The sequence below is a fragment of the Euleptes europaea genome, chromosome 6 (assembly GCF_029931775.1).
Source record: "Euleptes europaea isolate rEulEur1 chromosome 6, rEulEur1.hap1, whole genome shotgun sequence".
Classification (NCBI taxonomy): domain Eukaryota; kingdom Metazoa; phylum Chordata; class Lepidosauria; order Squamata; family Sphaerodactylidae; genus Euleptes; species Euleptes europaea.
Window position 1 is genome coordinate 83,773,452 of NC_079317.1, and position 15,931 is coordinate 83,789,382.

The 15,931-nt window shown below is 42.5% G+C and overlaps 1 protein-coding gene across 1 annotated transcript in view; it reads right to left on the minus strand.

The window, feature by feature from the left end:
- The window catches only part of AMPD3 (adenosine monophosphate deaminase 3), a 38,871-nt gene extending 23,306 nt beyond the window's left edge, over window positions 1–15,565 (minus strand). The window contains exons 1-6 of the mRNA XM_056850943.1: window positions 15,503–15,565; window positions 12,330–12,552; window positions 10,247–10,442; window positions 8,841–9,006; window positions 6,139–6,358; window positions 5,480–5,609 (exon numbers count right to left, since the gene is read on the minus strand). Coding sequence (XP_056706921.1) covers window positions 5,480–5,609; window positions 6,139–6,358; window positions 8,841–9,006; window positions 10,247–10,442; window positions 12,330–12,552; window positions 15,503–15,524 — 957 coding nt within the window. The 5' untranslated portion in view covers window positions 15,525–15,565. The remainder of the gene's footprint in view (window positions 1–5,479; window positions 5,610–6,138; window positions 6,359–8,840; window positions 9,007–10,246; window positions 10,443–12,329; window positions 12,553–15,502) is intronic.
- Window positions 15,566–15,931: the final 366 nt, after the last annotated feature.

The window sequence follows — 15,931 nt, forward strand, 5'->3', positions numbered from 1 at the left end:
CTCTCAGGTCTCAGTGTTTTCCTATGTGTGGAGTCTACCTTCTATCTGAGGTTCAATTATTCTGCATTTAAATAACTTAGAAGCATCCTGAAAAGAACTGATCTTTTTTAACTCTTCCATTCAACTTCATTTTGATCTATCCCCTAGTTTTTTAGATGTTTCCTCGTCTAAAATCAAATGTGGCTGCATTGGAATTTTGGCACACGTCTATTTACAGAAATGCTGAACTTAGTAGCACTGCAGTCTCTATTCCTACTGTTAAAACACTTTCTCTTTTAGCTGCTTTCCTTATTTCAAGGCCAACCTCAGAGTTATGGTCAGATCAATAGTACATCCCAGTATTAAGGGTTCTTTCGCAAACCTGGTACTTCTACCCAAAGTGAGTTTATTCCTCTTAAACATTCTGATTTGTTGGGTTCTATGAGTTCTTTGACATACAGAGCAATATTACCTCTGACACATTCTTCTCTTTTCTTTCTAAAGAGTTTATATTCTGGGATAACTGTGTCACACTGCTTTTCTGTGTTCTACCAGGTTTCTGAAATGCCCACAATATCCCTGTTCTTGGATATCCCGGTTGCTGGTCTAGATGGACCTCTGGTCTGATCTAGCAGGGCTCTTCTTATGTTCTTAAGGTTCATTGTTAGTACTTCTGCTAGCACAAGACCTCTTGCATATGTGGAAATACTCCATGGGATCCTGCCTGTTCTTAAGCTTATATGTACTGACAGGGAAAGACTACAGAACCCCAGCTTCCTTATTTTGAATTCACACAAGGGTTTAACTCTACTTCCTCTCTAATATTTTCCAAGGGCTCTCCCACACTTACAGAACTTGTCCTCTCTTTATTTTTACTGCCAACTGCCTGCGTCTTTTCTCACCCTCTAAGTAGTTTTGGCCACTTGCCACCAACTGAGTAATAAGTAAAGTAGCACTGTTCATCATCCAATCCATTATAAGCTTTCCAGCACATTCAACAATTCTGACATGGTCAAGTCAATTGATGACAGTGTAGATCAGGTAACATTTGATGGTCTTATGTAAACATATCATATATTAAATCCGTCACTGAAGTAGATAAAATTTCTACATTTAGAACCGTCAATGATAATTATAGTAACACAAACATCTAGAGCAGCCTACTCTGAATTATGATATATATCTTCCTTACGCTTTAGCCAAGGGATATCCATATCTTACAGCTTTCTGAGTACATAACCTTTTCTTGTACACACCACTACTCTTTCTGCTTGGGAGTCTCACAAGACTTTCAGTGACATCAGCAACAGGGACATGCAGTTGGAACTTTCGTAAACACAACCCAACCTTATCTGTACCTCATTAGGAAATACAGTGCATGTTCACAGCCCAAACAAAATTATTTCTAACATTTAGACGTCTTTGGAAACCCTGTGATATTTTGGTATCTTGATAACTAGTTTAATTTTCCCAGCCAGTAGGAGAGGCTGGGTAGTAAAGGAAAAGTGCAACTCGGCATCAGCAGATGTGAGTAATACAGACGTCATCAAACTAAAAGAGCTCGCAATGAACAAAATCACTCTGATTATTATTTTTGTGCCTATCATTTTGTGTTCTCAGTGGCTATATAAGTACAGGTCCTGTTTGTCAGAGTGATTCTGTTATCTGGGGCCATGTTTCTGTCTGCTGGAAGCAAGAGAGAGCAGTCTGGGAATCAAGGAGAACAGAGCAGACAGCTTGTTTCCACATACACTACATAGCGTTGGCCTACTATATAGACCAGAGGAGGGGGAAACAGAGACAAAGATTTACTTGCGCATACTGGAAGGCAGGCAAGGCTGCACAGATTAGAAAGAATTGAGGCACAGAGGCTGCAGTCTATCTCCTTCCAGTTAAAGGAGGTAGTACCAGCAGGCCTACATACTCTGAAGGGAAGAGAGGAAAATGGATTACTTGTACTACATGGCTGGCAAGCAGGGCAGTGCAGTGCAGATGGGGAGGGAGGAAGCAGAGGCAGAGGCCCAGCTCCTACACCCTTTGCTACAAGCCTGTATGCAGCAAAAGGCGTTGGGTAGAAGCAGATGTTAAGGCTTTAGCCCAACAGTAAACACACACAAACCCCAATTTAAGTCAAATGCAAGAGACCAGGAGCCGTGGAAGAAACAGACCATATTTCTATGTAAAACAGAACTGCTGATTCAGGATCTGAATCTTTGAACATCAGTGCAATCACCCTTCCCCAGCTGGTAGCTCCAGCAACCACTGGAGAGGGGGGAAGAGAGACAGGATGCAGTTCCCTGTTCACACAACACGAAAGAGGGGAGAGCTGGGGGGGTCCGTTTTTATATTAAACCAGAGCTCACAGACCCCATACAGCATTTTACTTGGGTACTTTCACCATTTTCCCCCAGCCCAACTGTGATATTAGAAGCCAACAAAAAAGTACTTAATAACAAGCACAGCAAGGAAGCAACAGATTTTAGGTCTCTTGGCCATAGCAGACTCATTCCCTCTACTTGAATATCCCAGAACAGGGAAATTCACTCATGTGCCAATTCATACCTCTTTGTGACCCCTCTACAAGTGAGAATTTGGGTTACCTGTAGAAGTGGATTTCTTCTGCCTGTCTGAAATTTGAGAGGATCCCCTGAATGTGAGATATAACCCTTTAGAATTTCATTTCAATGTGAGTGGAAGTTCCACATAAAAATGGGTTTCCCAGGCAAACTAACAGAAACAACTTCTGAATTTAAGTTACCAACATCCAGATTGGGTAGCATCTTTGTGCAAGGAATTTTTCATTTGGCACCCAGATTTGTGCATAGTTAATGAACTCTCAAGGAACCATTTTGGTGCCTGGCTAGTAATTTTCCATGGCGTTGAACGGGAGATCATACATGCTTTAAAGGAAAAACTCTGTCCTTTGTTGGAGAGATGCTTCTGAAAGATTCTGGGGCTGGAGAGAAAGAGAAAGAAGACTGCCACTGATGGAGTGGTCTGAAGCACCAGCAGGGGAGTACAGGGAGTCCCCCCTTTTTTCTGAGGAGCTGACACAGGGTGTAGGATCAGCTACCCTGTAGGAAGGCCACTCTGCCTCTACCTGTGCTCTACCTGTGCATTTGTAAAAAATGCAAATACATGCTTCTCCTCCAAGAGAACCAATACAGGTAAGCACTAGCCACTGGAACTTCTTACTGCTTCTAAAATGGGGCAAGCCTAATAGTAACTAATCAGTTTTCATTATCATTTCACTATCAATCCAGTTCTTAGCACACAGGGCACCTACATTATGGTCTGGGTGGTCACAGCTGCATGGAATAATGAAGCAACAAATGAAGGCCCAGCAGGTCTAGATATCTTACTCCATTCATTTTCCTCCAAACCTTAGTTTGTAGTTATAAGGGTTTAGTTAGTGCTTTACGAACAGGCTCATTTAGAGCTTGTGTTATGTTCTGGCTACTGAGATCTGTAGTGCATGACGAGCCCTTACAAGATGATGCAAAATCCAGAGTAACTTTATGAGGGTGGTATTTATACTTCCCCTACTTAAGCAAGGTCATTTTGCCCCTGTTGCACACATGCAATGCTTGTGCCAGAAATTCTTCACCTACTAATAATCAATATCCATGCAACTGCATACTGCTGACACTAAAGAAAGTTCAGGCAGCAATCTATTTAGGGACTACAGAAAAATAAGAGGCACGAGTCTCTCTGTGTATGGATAACACTTTCCACAGTGGCAATGATGACACAGCATAAAGAAACAGTGGGCACAATCCAACTATCTACTGTGTACACTAAAGGTTATATGTGCATGGCCCTGAATTGTTGCTTATTATTGTCATTCCAACACAAATTCATATAACACCACTGCACCTTCTTTGCTGTCCTAAATGTTTTAAAACGTGTGTCTTAGAATGAAACATAAATGTAGGAGCTGATTGGAGTTCTCAGTCAAGTATGCTCAACTTGTAAAGCTGTACAAATATGATTTACAGCTTCTCTTTCAGTTAAATTGCAGGTTGGTGCATTAAAAAAGCCACCCAGTTCCAACTTAATACTGTTAAATCTGAAATTACTGTGCTCGTATCCACATGACAATTGTTTTCAAGTATGACCCCAGGTACTAAGTCTATCCAACACCCAAGGATTACCTTTGACTGGGCTTCAGCAATAAGACTATGCACACAAACTTGGGAGTAAGTCCCACTGAAATCCATGGATTTATTCCCATGTACACTGAAAACAATCTTTAAAAAAAGGTACTCAAAATAGAAAAAACGGGATTTGGTGTTCAGGAAGCTGCTGGGGCTGAGACTGAAATGAAAACATTAACTGCACCCATAGACCTCTGGATTACAGCCTAACTCTATAAAATCCATTAAGCTATGCATTATATATACATACATATACATATATATATAGACATTCACAAATTAAAAGATAAAAAAGATAGAAGAGCTGAACTGATTTCTCCCCAGTTCAATACTATTGTAGGGCAGCTAGCATTAGAAGTCTGGATTTCTAGACATTATGATATCAAAAGCAAACTGATTTCTCCCCAGTTCAATACTATTGTAGGGCAGCTAGCATTAGAAGTCTGGATTTCTAGACATTATGATGTCAAAAGCAAACTGATTTCTCCCCAGTTCAATACTATTGTAGGGCAGCTAGCATTAGAAGTCTGGATTTCTAGACATTATGATATCAAAAGCAAACTCCAATGATACATAGTATAATACCATTATATAAAACATCTACTTCCCCCTGTGATATATTATTTAAAGGCAATTTTTGCAATATTATTTATAATTCAAACACACCGGATCAAAACTTATTTCTAATTGTCCTTTCAGTTTCATATAAAGATGGATTTTGGAATCAGGGATTGGATCTTTCTCGGGGGGTGGGGTGAACAGGGCCGCTTTAGCGACCTCCAAGTTCAGCACCTTGATGAAATTTGGCCATGAGCTACTATAGAATCCAGACTACAAGGAATGTGCACAGTCAATGGAAGACTAATCTCTAGAGACATATGACTGAGGCTTCCCGATATTGCTGAAACGATTTAGAAGGTCTCGTTTGACAGTGTGGCACAACTAAAGACCCACCAAGTGGAACACAACTCAACAAGCCATGTTGTGTGTCCTGTCATGTGCTATCCTTGAAAATCCCCTCCATCCACTTACTGCAGTCTCAAGTACACAGAAGCAAAGTCAAATACTTGATGGGCACTAGTTTAAGCAAGCCTGCCACAGGATCTGACATCTATCTGATATTGTGAAATTCACAACATCTCAATCAATCCATTCTAGCTGTATCTGAAGAAGTGAGCTGTGACTCGCAAAAAACTCATACCCTGCCAGAAATTTCGTTACTCTTTAAGGTGCTACTGGACTCTTGCTCTTTTCTAATCAATCCATTAGCACACCAAAGAATTTCAATAAGTGACACTGACTAGAACCGGCGGCAATGCTTTCATAATCCATTTCATGCTTACCTTTCTCACATTGTAAAAATCACGATGCGGATTGCCCTTCAGTTCTTTAAGCTCAGACATTTCATTTAACATCTCATGTAAACCAAACTTAGACTCTAAAAAGTTAAGCCTTCGGTGACAGTATGTTTTCCTATAGAAAAAGAAACATGACATCAAAATTAAGATCATAATACCCAGAACTCATGCACAAAGGAGAATTATTTTAATCAGTTTATGCACCAAGAATCAGGAAGTGAATACATGATTTTAATTCAGATTCATTTGTTGCAAAATATCAGGTGTATAATCTACTACAGTTGTTCATATTGAAACTTAATGTTCATTCTGCCATCAGCCAAATACAACATAGTGGAAATTCAAAATGTTTGTCACCTCACATCCTAGGATTTAGAATCATAGAGTTGGAAAGAACTACAAGGGTCATCTAGTCCAACCCCCTGCACAATGCAGGAAATTCATAACTACCTCCCCAACACACACCCAGTAACCCCTACTCCATGCCCAGAAGATGGCCAAGATGCCCTCCCTCTCATGATCTGCCTAAGGTATCGCTGCTTGAATGTCAGCAACCCTGTAGCTACTGAAGTGCAGAATGGCTACTAAGGTTTCCTTAAAGTTTTTTGTTGTTGTAAAAAAACACACACAAAACAAAACCGTACGTTGGGCCATCTGCAATAAGAGCCAGCACATGACTGAGGTCAAGGGTGTAGGTCTGTAGATCGGGATAAGGCAGACTCCGAGGCTCATCAAGTTCCTTCATTTCCTTGTTATCAAAAACAAAAAGAATGCCACCCTTCATCTTTACAACATAATCCAAGTTCCCTGGAGCATCTTCAAGACTGTAGGGATCTTGCATTTCTTTTGGAGGTGGATGGAAATCTGTAAAATGTCAGAAGACTTTGGACATCGTTCAAAATTCAGTATCATTACTGAAATCACAGCTTTCTGGTTACAGCATTCAAACAAAAATATCATTTTACTAGTCTGATTAAAATAGCCTATTGTTTATGCTACAGCGCATTCCTGACCTGCGCTGGTGGCCATGCCCAAAGGCCTTTGGAGGCCGGCAACAAACTACTCTAGCACAAGGGCCCACAGCGCTGGCGTCCGGGAGGAGCACACAGGCGTTTCTGGCCCCAGCGCCGGCATGTAGGGCTGGACAGCAGTCTCCGGTAGTAGCAGTGCCGGGCCCAGACACCGCTGGAGCCTGCCACTGGCATCCAAACGTCGGCAAAGGCCGCCGCGGTGTCCCAGGAGGCGTTCCCGGGCAAAACAGCATCCCGGGAGGCGTTCCTGGGGCATAACTGTGCCAGCCAGGGGGCAGGGCTGCCGTTAGGCAGCCTCCTGAGCCATTTTGGCTCAGGAACACCCCCTTTTATTTTGGCCGAGATACGCCACCTTTTAGGTTGCATGTATTTTTGCAAGCTGCATGGATTTTTGGCGCCGGGCAGAGGTTTCGGACGGGACGAAGCCTCCTTAGGAGGCAGCGCCGCTGAGTTGCCTCCGAAGCCCGGACAGGCATTCTGCTTAGGAATGCGCTGCTAATGTTACTCTGAACCACTTTGTTTTATTTTTACATGCAATGTGGTTTAGTGGCTTTTATCAGCCCCTACGGGAGTGCACCCCAATATATACTGAAGTACTGGGTTTGCCATACTGTTCAACTAAGGATGGCCTATTGCATCAACACAGGAGCCATGAATGCCTTTGGATGCAACATGTATTAACAGAGCCTGCTGCCATTAGCTAAACAGAGTGGCAGCATTCAGCCCATTTAGTCCACTGGATAGAATGTTCTTAACCATGAACCTGAAGGCGCTTTGAGTGTACATTCCCAATTAGCAACCCAGCACATAAAAAACCCAACAACCTCAAAACCCTTTATGAAATAGAATCAGGGTTGCTATTCCCAAAAACACCCTAAAAAGGCTAGTGTAAGCAGAAGCAATTCTGTTAACATACTTTTCTGTCCTGCTTCAGACAGCAACTAGGTTACATCCTACCAGCATTTCTGCTCAATCTTGCGCAATTCCCCTTCTCGTTGCAATTTCTATCCAGCATGGCATTTGTCCATGTGGGTCCCACCATCCCCAGTTGTTACCTTTTCAGTGGCCCTTTAGTCTTCTTTTTTTACAGTAGAAAAGCTGGTACATATACTCCAAAGAAATTAAGTAAGTGAAGCTTTTCCTGGCATGGATGTTAAAAGGTAAGGAAAAGTGTCACCTGCTTGATTTATGGTGCTAAAAACACAGAAGCAAACCTAGGGGGTTTCAATTCTTTTCTGTCAGTGGGGTTGGCAACAGGACCGAAAACAAATATCCTATCCCTTTAATGTGGTTTAATATGTAGAAATGAGAAGCTGAAGCTTTTCATAGCATAGAAGTACATAACATCACTTGGTAAGTATCATCACATTAATCCTCTATTAAAGGGTCAGGACATTTTTCTCCACACTTTTTGACAACCCTAAGCCCAGTTAGGACAGATATTAGTGGAGTTCTCTGCAGACAATACTGTAGTTGCAGGGTAGCTGTGCAATTACTAGGGGACTAGAGCAACTGCTAGTTAAAACGCTTAGGGCTGTTTAGCTTGGAAAGAAGGCGGCTAAGGGGAGACATGATAGAGGTCTATAAAATTATGCATGGTTTGGAGAGAGTGGACAGGGAGAAGCTTTTCTCCCTCTCTCATAATACTAGAATGTGGGGTCATCTGCTGAAGCTGGAGGGTGACACATTCAAAACTGATAAAATGAAGTATTTCTTCACACAACACATAGTTAAATTGTGGAACCCCCTGCCCCAGGATGTGATGATGGCTTCCAACTTGGAAGGCTTTAAGAGGGGAGTGGACATGTTCATGGAGGAGAGGGCTATTCATGGCTACTAGTTAAAATGGATGCTAGTCGTGATGCATACCTATTCCCTCCAGGATCAGAGGAGCATGCCGAATATATTAGGTGCTGTGGAAAACAGGCAGGATGGTGCTGCTGCAGCTGTCTTGTTTGGGGGCTTCCTAGAGGCACCTGGTTGGCCACTGGGTGAACAGACTGCTGGACTTGATGGACCTTGGTCTGATCCAGCAGGCCTTTTCTTATGACTGCTGAAAGTGTGCCACTGAGTTGCCACCAACTTAGCACAGGTTCTGACTTGGCCTGCACAGCTGTGTTTGGACTACAGGGCTTGACTGCTCTTACACTATAAAAGTATTTATACTGTCAATATTTACTCCTTAAAGATAAAATTTCGACAAACCCATTACAGTAAAATCTACTGCAATGAGAAAATATTAACCAAAAATGCACATCAAGATCAGTAACATAAATAACCATATTTTCATAGATACACAACTATGTCTAGTGTACCTGGAAGCACCTCATCTTCAAATTTCCATTTTGTATTCTGCATGCTGCATAAATACTGTGAGGTTGTCCTTGGGAAACGATGGTAAGCCAAGCGGCAATATTTCTCTCGAATTAGCAGAGCTTTCACCAAGCTCTTGGCAGCCTGTTCGTAATCATCAACTGTAACCTGAAGCCAGAAATTATATAACTGTTGAAAAAAATCTACTAAACGTTACAACATATCCTAATCTTGTAACTTGTTCTCGGTGAAGTCGTAAACCATTTTCTGAGCTGTACCACTTCAGACCAGAGGTGGGGGCTTCTCCATATACAAACTAATTTTTGGATGTACAAGACTAGATGTCAGGGAGGAATCTAGGCTAAAACCCAATTACCTATATCCTTTCCTATACAGTCAAATACACATGCTGGAACGAATACCTGCAAGGCTCCTTCGGAGTTTGTTTTGAATCCTTCTTACAGAACAGTCCTCAGCCAGGTGTTTGTAGTATAAAAAGCACATTGCAAATTATTATCTGGAACTGGAGGTTGTGTGTAGACCAGTGGTTCCCAAACTTTTTGGGCCACCGCCCCCTTGGTTCCACAAACTCAACCCCAGCGCCCCCTACCCTATCCTGTAAAAAGCATTATTCAAAATAGGGGTTTGCATAATGCAGTAAAGAAGATAACAATAAAATTTCAAAACAGTAACAATTAATTGCACATCTGTTCAAAATCAAATTAAAACTTTATAGTTGAAATTTATTCAACAAAACTGATAAACTTGAGCCAGTGGTACCAGCTCTTCAAAGTCTGGAAAAAAAGTCTGATAGTTTCCACCAAATTTGCCAGCATGGTGCCATAGCTTGATCTATTGTAAATTAGTGAACAGCACGGTTGAAGGGGCCCACCTCTAGCTGCCTCCTTGCCTCTTAGTCCCCCCCCCAGGTAACCCCACTGCCTCCCAGGGGGTGGTACTGCCCACTTTGAGAACCACTGGTGTAGACTATCTAGCCATCTCATTCCATGTGCACTAGGTACTCATGCTCCAAGCACAAGTAGTCTACCTATACAGGGGGTGCAGATGGACTTCCTCTTCCAAATAATGACAAGGCATGCCGCAGTGTATTCAGCACTACATGGGTCTAGCTATGGGGTGGCAAGATAGGGAGAGGAGAGTTTAAAGCGTGCCATAGATCCTTAGAATAATACTTTGAACTTTATTTCAAAGCATGCATTTAACTGTATGGTGTCATTACTAATCAGCATACAAAGTTAAATTGCCCAGTGCTACATCCACATGTCCATGTTTATATACCACTGAATGGAGCAGATACCAAGCAAACACAGGGATCATAATAGAATCACACACTGCACATACAACAATTAACACTTTTTCTCTTAAAAGAAAACTGCCGTTTCCTTACCCCAGCACAATAATCCCCACTAATTGTAACTCTTTGAAATTCGGGTACATCGTATGTCCCTTGGGTGGGCTGAAAAGCACCGGGAAGGACTGGAGTAGGAGGAGAGAGAGCTGTTGTGGCTGACGGAGGTTTCCATTCCTGTGACGGAATTTGTAATGACAAGGACTGCGATCGAATCATCTTGAAACTTTTCTTTCTAGGTTTCAATAGTAAACAATAGTTAAATGAACAAGATACTTCTCTAGGGCAACCAAACAAGCTATTCTAGAAATAGTCTAGAAAACGATGTATTTCTTAATTTGGCAATAGATCACGATGGGTAGCCGTGTTTGTCTGCAACAGTAGAAAAAAGCAAGAGTCCAGTAGCACCTTAAAGACTAACAAAATTTCTGGCAGGGTATGAGCTTTCATATCTGAAGAAGTGAGCTGTGGCTCATGAAAGCTCATACCCTGCCAAAAATTTCGTTAGTTTTTAAGGTGCTACTGGACTCTTGCTTTAATTTGGCAATGTTAGTTACAAGTTTTCTATTTCATTTGCCCACGAATACTACTTGCATTAACTATGGAGGTTTAACATGCCAAATATTTATCACCCAGAAAATAAGTGCTTAGGATGGAGTGCAACAGCTACTGTAAAGTGCAATGTTGTAAAACGCTGGGATGGCAGAGACTCCATATAAATGTTGCCTGTAAACGTATCAGCAAAAACATTTGAAGCTGGAAGGACCGTACTCCTCATCCATCAAAATACTCCAATAAACACTTACCAAAACAGCATCCTAATTCTAACTGTTTAGCTATATTAAAATTACATTAAAAGTCAATTTTGTGAATGAAAACCTGTTTTGAAAATATTTTCCGACATTAAAAAAATGTTTAAAAAATGTTTAGTTACACAGCTAGATGCTATAGCACAAGAAGAACAAGTAAACATTTTCATTTTCCTATGATCCATTTTCCTACGGGAGACCTGCAAACAACTCCCATAGGTACATCTACTGCTCTCCCACTGCATGTAGCAGCAGGTGCTTCTGGCAAGAACCAGGATTACAAGGTCTACAAAGGTGAGGTGCACATGGGATTCCCTTAGCAGGTAATGTCTGAGCACAATGCCATGTGTTCTCAAGCCTGGCAAGGGAAAGAACTCAATTGAACCATATGGGGATTCCCTCCTATGCTCACAACATATATGCAAGAGGACAGATCAGCTGGTAATTTGCTCGCCTTTTAACCTCTAAATGTTTTACTTTTTATATATTTTAAGACAATACAAAGTTGTTATTATCTATTGAATGGCCTTCAGGATTAGATAAAATCTAAGGGAGGAGTAATGGAAGAGAAATCCGGTTTGAGAAGACAGATCTACAATGGACCACCGGGCATAAGATTCATGAGTCCCCACTTCAGATATTACTTGATGAACAGAATTTCAGAAACACTAAGAACTTGTATTTTTTAAATACACTCTTCTTTTGAGTTTTCACATTCGCTGTAAATAAGGGGATATGTTAGGGTGACCAGAATGTAAGAGGAGAGTTTTATAATAATGCTGGTAGAAGAAGAGGAAGAAGAACAAGAGTTGGTTGTTATATGCCTATTTTCTCTACCTTTTTTGTTAAGGAGAATCAAACCGGCTTACAATCTCTTTCCCTTCCTCTCCCCACAACAGACACCTTGTGAGGTTGGTGAGGCTGAGAGAGCTCTAAGAGAACTGTGACTAGTCCAAGGTCACCCAGCTCATTTCATGTGTAAGAGTGGGGTAACCAACCTGATTCACCAGATTAGTCTACCGCTCATATAGAGGAGTGGGGAATCAAAACTGGGACACCATATTAGAATCCACCACTCTTAACCACTACATCACGCTGATAGAAACTGAGTACCACATTAAGTTATAAAATGTGATGGAGGGGAAAAAACACTAACTGATTCCATTTCAAGGGAAACTTTATGGTAAAATATTTCTTTGCCTGTTACTGATATCTACATGCAATCCCCACAGATGCTGTGCCCCTTCAGATGTGCTCCAGCTATCAACCATAAATGTTACTTCAAATTACTGCCAAACACTCATTGAACAAACCTTTTAGCCGTCTCCAAAGATTGCTGTTCCGCCAACTCCTTCTGCAGTTCCCTTTCTTTCGCCTCTTGTTGCCCAATCGGACAATCTTCAGGCACACTGAATAGTGATAAGACATCTTTGCTGTCTTCTTCTCGAAGAACTTTGGCGAAAACCTTTTCAGCTAGAAGTCGCACTGACTCATCAACTTCAGAAATGTTTAGCTTTGGAAATTGTCTGGGCATCTCTGGTAAAAAAAATATACAGACAGAATGATAGCTAAATGTTAACAGATACTAATCACAATATTACAGTTATCACTTTTGTTAATCACCTAGAAGTTTAAATTCTTCTAAAGTTTACACGCTCTGACCTGAATAGCCCAGAGTAACCTGATCTCATCAGATCTCAAAAGCTAAGCAGGGTTGGCGCTGGTAAGTATTTGGATGGGAGACCTCCCAGGAATACCAGGGTTGCTATACAGAGGAAGGTAATTGCAAACCACCTCTGTTAGTCTCTTGCCTGGAAATCCCTACGAGGTCACCTTAAGTCGACTGCAATTTGACAGCACTTTACACACAGATTTTTATCTGACACAATCTACAGTATTAGATAACAATGATTCCTATTTACTATTAATATCAAAAATTAGAATAAAGCTGAAGAAAAATGCCCAAATATTCAGTGCCGAAATACAACCTACACAACATTCTTCTCCATTTTATCCTCACAACAACCCTGTGAGGTAGGTCAGGCTGCGTGTGTATGATAGGCCCAAGGTCACTCAGCAAGCTTCCATAGCAGAGTGGGGATCTGAACCTGGGTCTCCAGATTCTAGTCCGACTCTCCAACCACAATGCCACAGTGGCTCTACAGGAAAACAAAGATGCCCATTGCCCTACCTTGCTGGATGACAAAAATGTTGGGGAAAGGGGTGGGCAGAAACTGTAAAAGACCAGGCGTTGTGCAGGGCAAAGCCTTCGACGACAAACTCAAAAACAGCAAAAAATATTATTACACATATATTACTTTTCATAACTTGTTTATTGCAATCACTGCAAATATTAAAATATCCTTCCATCATTACAGCTTTGCTGTTTCTTTTTAAGATCTATTAATATTACTCACTCCGCTGATTCACATTCTCACTTTGGAACAAAGCTACCTCAATATAATCTAGCAGCATTCAATCCTAGGTTTGCAACAAATTTCAGATTCCTTGTGGCTACTACCAGCAATACCAAATCTACCTAATAATATTCTTACAAGCATATCACAGCCTTTCAGAGGTTAATATATGAGCTTGTTGTTATATGGATAACAATCTTCTATTAATATCTACAAACTTGGAAAGCTGTTTGAGACTGACTTTCAGGTTCCACCTAAAAACAAGTGAAAACATTAAATGTAAATATATTTGGGGCACTACTAATGAATGAGGCGACAGAGGGGCAAGCAGAAGCCCTTTTGCCCGGTGCACCATGGTCCAGATCCAAATCCGGCCCCTGTGGCACTTGTCATGAAGTTGTCCACTGCAGTATGGTTTGTCCTGAATAGCTTGTTGTTACATTGTGGCTTAAGAAGGAAAACCAAAATAAGTGTCCTTCAGAGGTCCTCACCTTCTGACTTGGCTGCCAGCAATAAAGTTTGGGACATAGATACCATCTGAAGGGCTGCATTTGGTTTTGATGCAACAGAATCGCGGGAGCCTAGATTCATCCTGTTCTGCTGTACCATTTTGATTTGACTATACCGCATATCCAAACAAAATAGCTAATTCTGTATATTCAATGAAGCAGTAGGAAACCACAAGATGAAAACAGAGATTCCTGGTTGTTCTTATTCCTCCCTTCCCCTACTTTTGCCTGGGGTGAAAAATTCCTCCATTAATTCATACTGCTCATAAAAATGACTTTACTTCCTCAGATGAAAGGTGACAAGATATTGTAACTTCCACGTTCTGGATATTCCCTTATTTTGGATCTATTTCCAAGTATTTTTCTTGAGTTGGAGGCTCTGCAGCAAGGCTTCCAGTGAGCATTCCTGCCAAGTAGTGATGTGCCATTGGAACCCATACAGCCTCCTAAAAGCTTCACAGACAATTTTCTAGATAGATAGATAGTTCATTTGCGGCCCTTGGCCAGATAAAACAAGATACATGGACTAAAATGGTCTTACCGACAAAGGTTTACAGTCTGAGTCTTAAATCACTTAAAAAAATAAAAATAGTAAAATAAATAATATCCAAGTTACATCTGCCATTTGGACTAAGAGACTACTCTGTGGCAACGAATTTTCATTGCAGCCGTACAAAATTTTGCTACCTGAGAGGTGATTGAGGGATTATCTCCTTGTAGGAGCTTTTTTATCTTTTATCTTTCCCTGTCGCAGACAATTTTCTATTTTGTTGCTCCTGCTGCCAATATTAAAAAAAAAAAAAGGAAAGTTCTCAAGATTGCTTTTGCTTTCCATGGCTCTTCCCATCACCCAGTGCTGCTGGGCCTCACCCTACACGCCTTCATCAACCAAACAGTTGGTTCCTATTAAAATGTATCTAAACATCATTGAATTGAAAGCTCAGAGAACACTAAACGTCATGCTAGAAAGAGTACTGGTCTGCCATTGAGATTGCCCACCTAGGGGTGAGAATATCACTGCATTTTTATTCCTGATAGGCTCACAACCCAATAGGTAACCCAGAGGCTGCAATTTTCCGATCCAAAAGAGGAAAAGTGGTTTTGCAAGAAGGGAAGCAATGTAACAAGCATAACAGCAGCAAGAGATAAATGGAATAGCCTTGAATTATACAATGCATTCTCCCTACAGTTTCTGGAAGGGTGTCCCCCCCACCACCACCTAAAGTAGCAGGGATGGTATGGAGTTCTAGTTTGGGGCTTCTCCTTAACGAGATTACTTGTCCTAAATTAACCCCATCGGGGATCGTTTGCTCGCTCATTGTGTAGGGATGTTGGTACAAACGGGCAATTATTGACCAAGAGGCAAGAAAAGGGCTTGCATTTTGCATGAGCCCATTGCCATAAAAGCAGCTCAGAGGGCGTGAAGCTGCCAGAGAGGGGAAGGGCGGCTCGAAGAGGAGGAAAACGGGCTGCTCCGAACAGAGCTGTCCGGCGGGGGCTCGCCATAGCCCCCCGGCGCCTGAGGCGAGGCGAGGGGAGCGGGAAAGAGCGGAGACTTACCGAGGGCCCCCGGGGCAGCCATGCTGCGGTTTGCAGAGCCGGCCTGCAGCTCTGCAATGGACCTTGGCGCGCGCCCGCCCGGGGAAGGAGGCAGGAGGGGGGAGGAGCCGCCTCTACCAGCCGCTGCCGCATTTCCCCCAGGGCTTTGCAGCTCCCGCGCCGGCAGGACCAGTTAGTCGGCCCCCTCCCCACCCTCCGGCCCCCTCCCCACCCTCCGGCCCCCTCCCCACCCTCCGGCCCCCTCGCCTTGCCCTTCCAGGGGCTTGGTGGCCTCTCCCCCCGAGAGAGCTTGGAACAGGGAGGGGCCCCCGACCTGCTCGCTGGGCACGAGCGTTTCCCCTGCCCGAGCCCTGTTTCTTCAGGCGCAGCAATGCCCACTGGCCGCGCGCCACCCTCTTCTGTGCGGCGCGCGCGCCCGCCCGCGCGCCT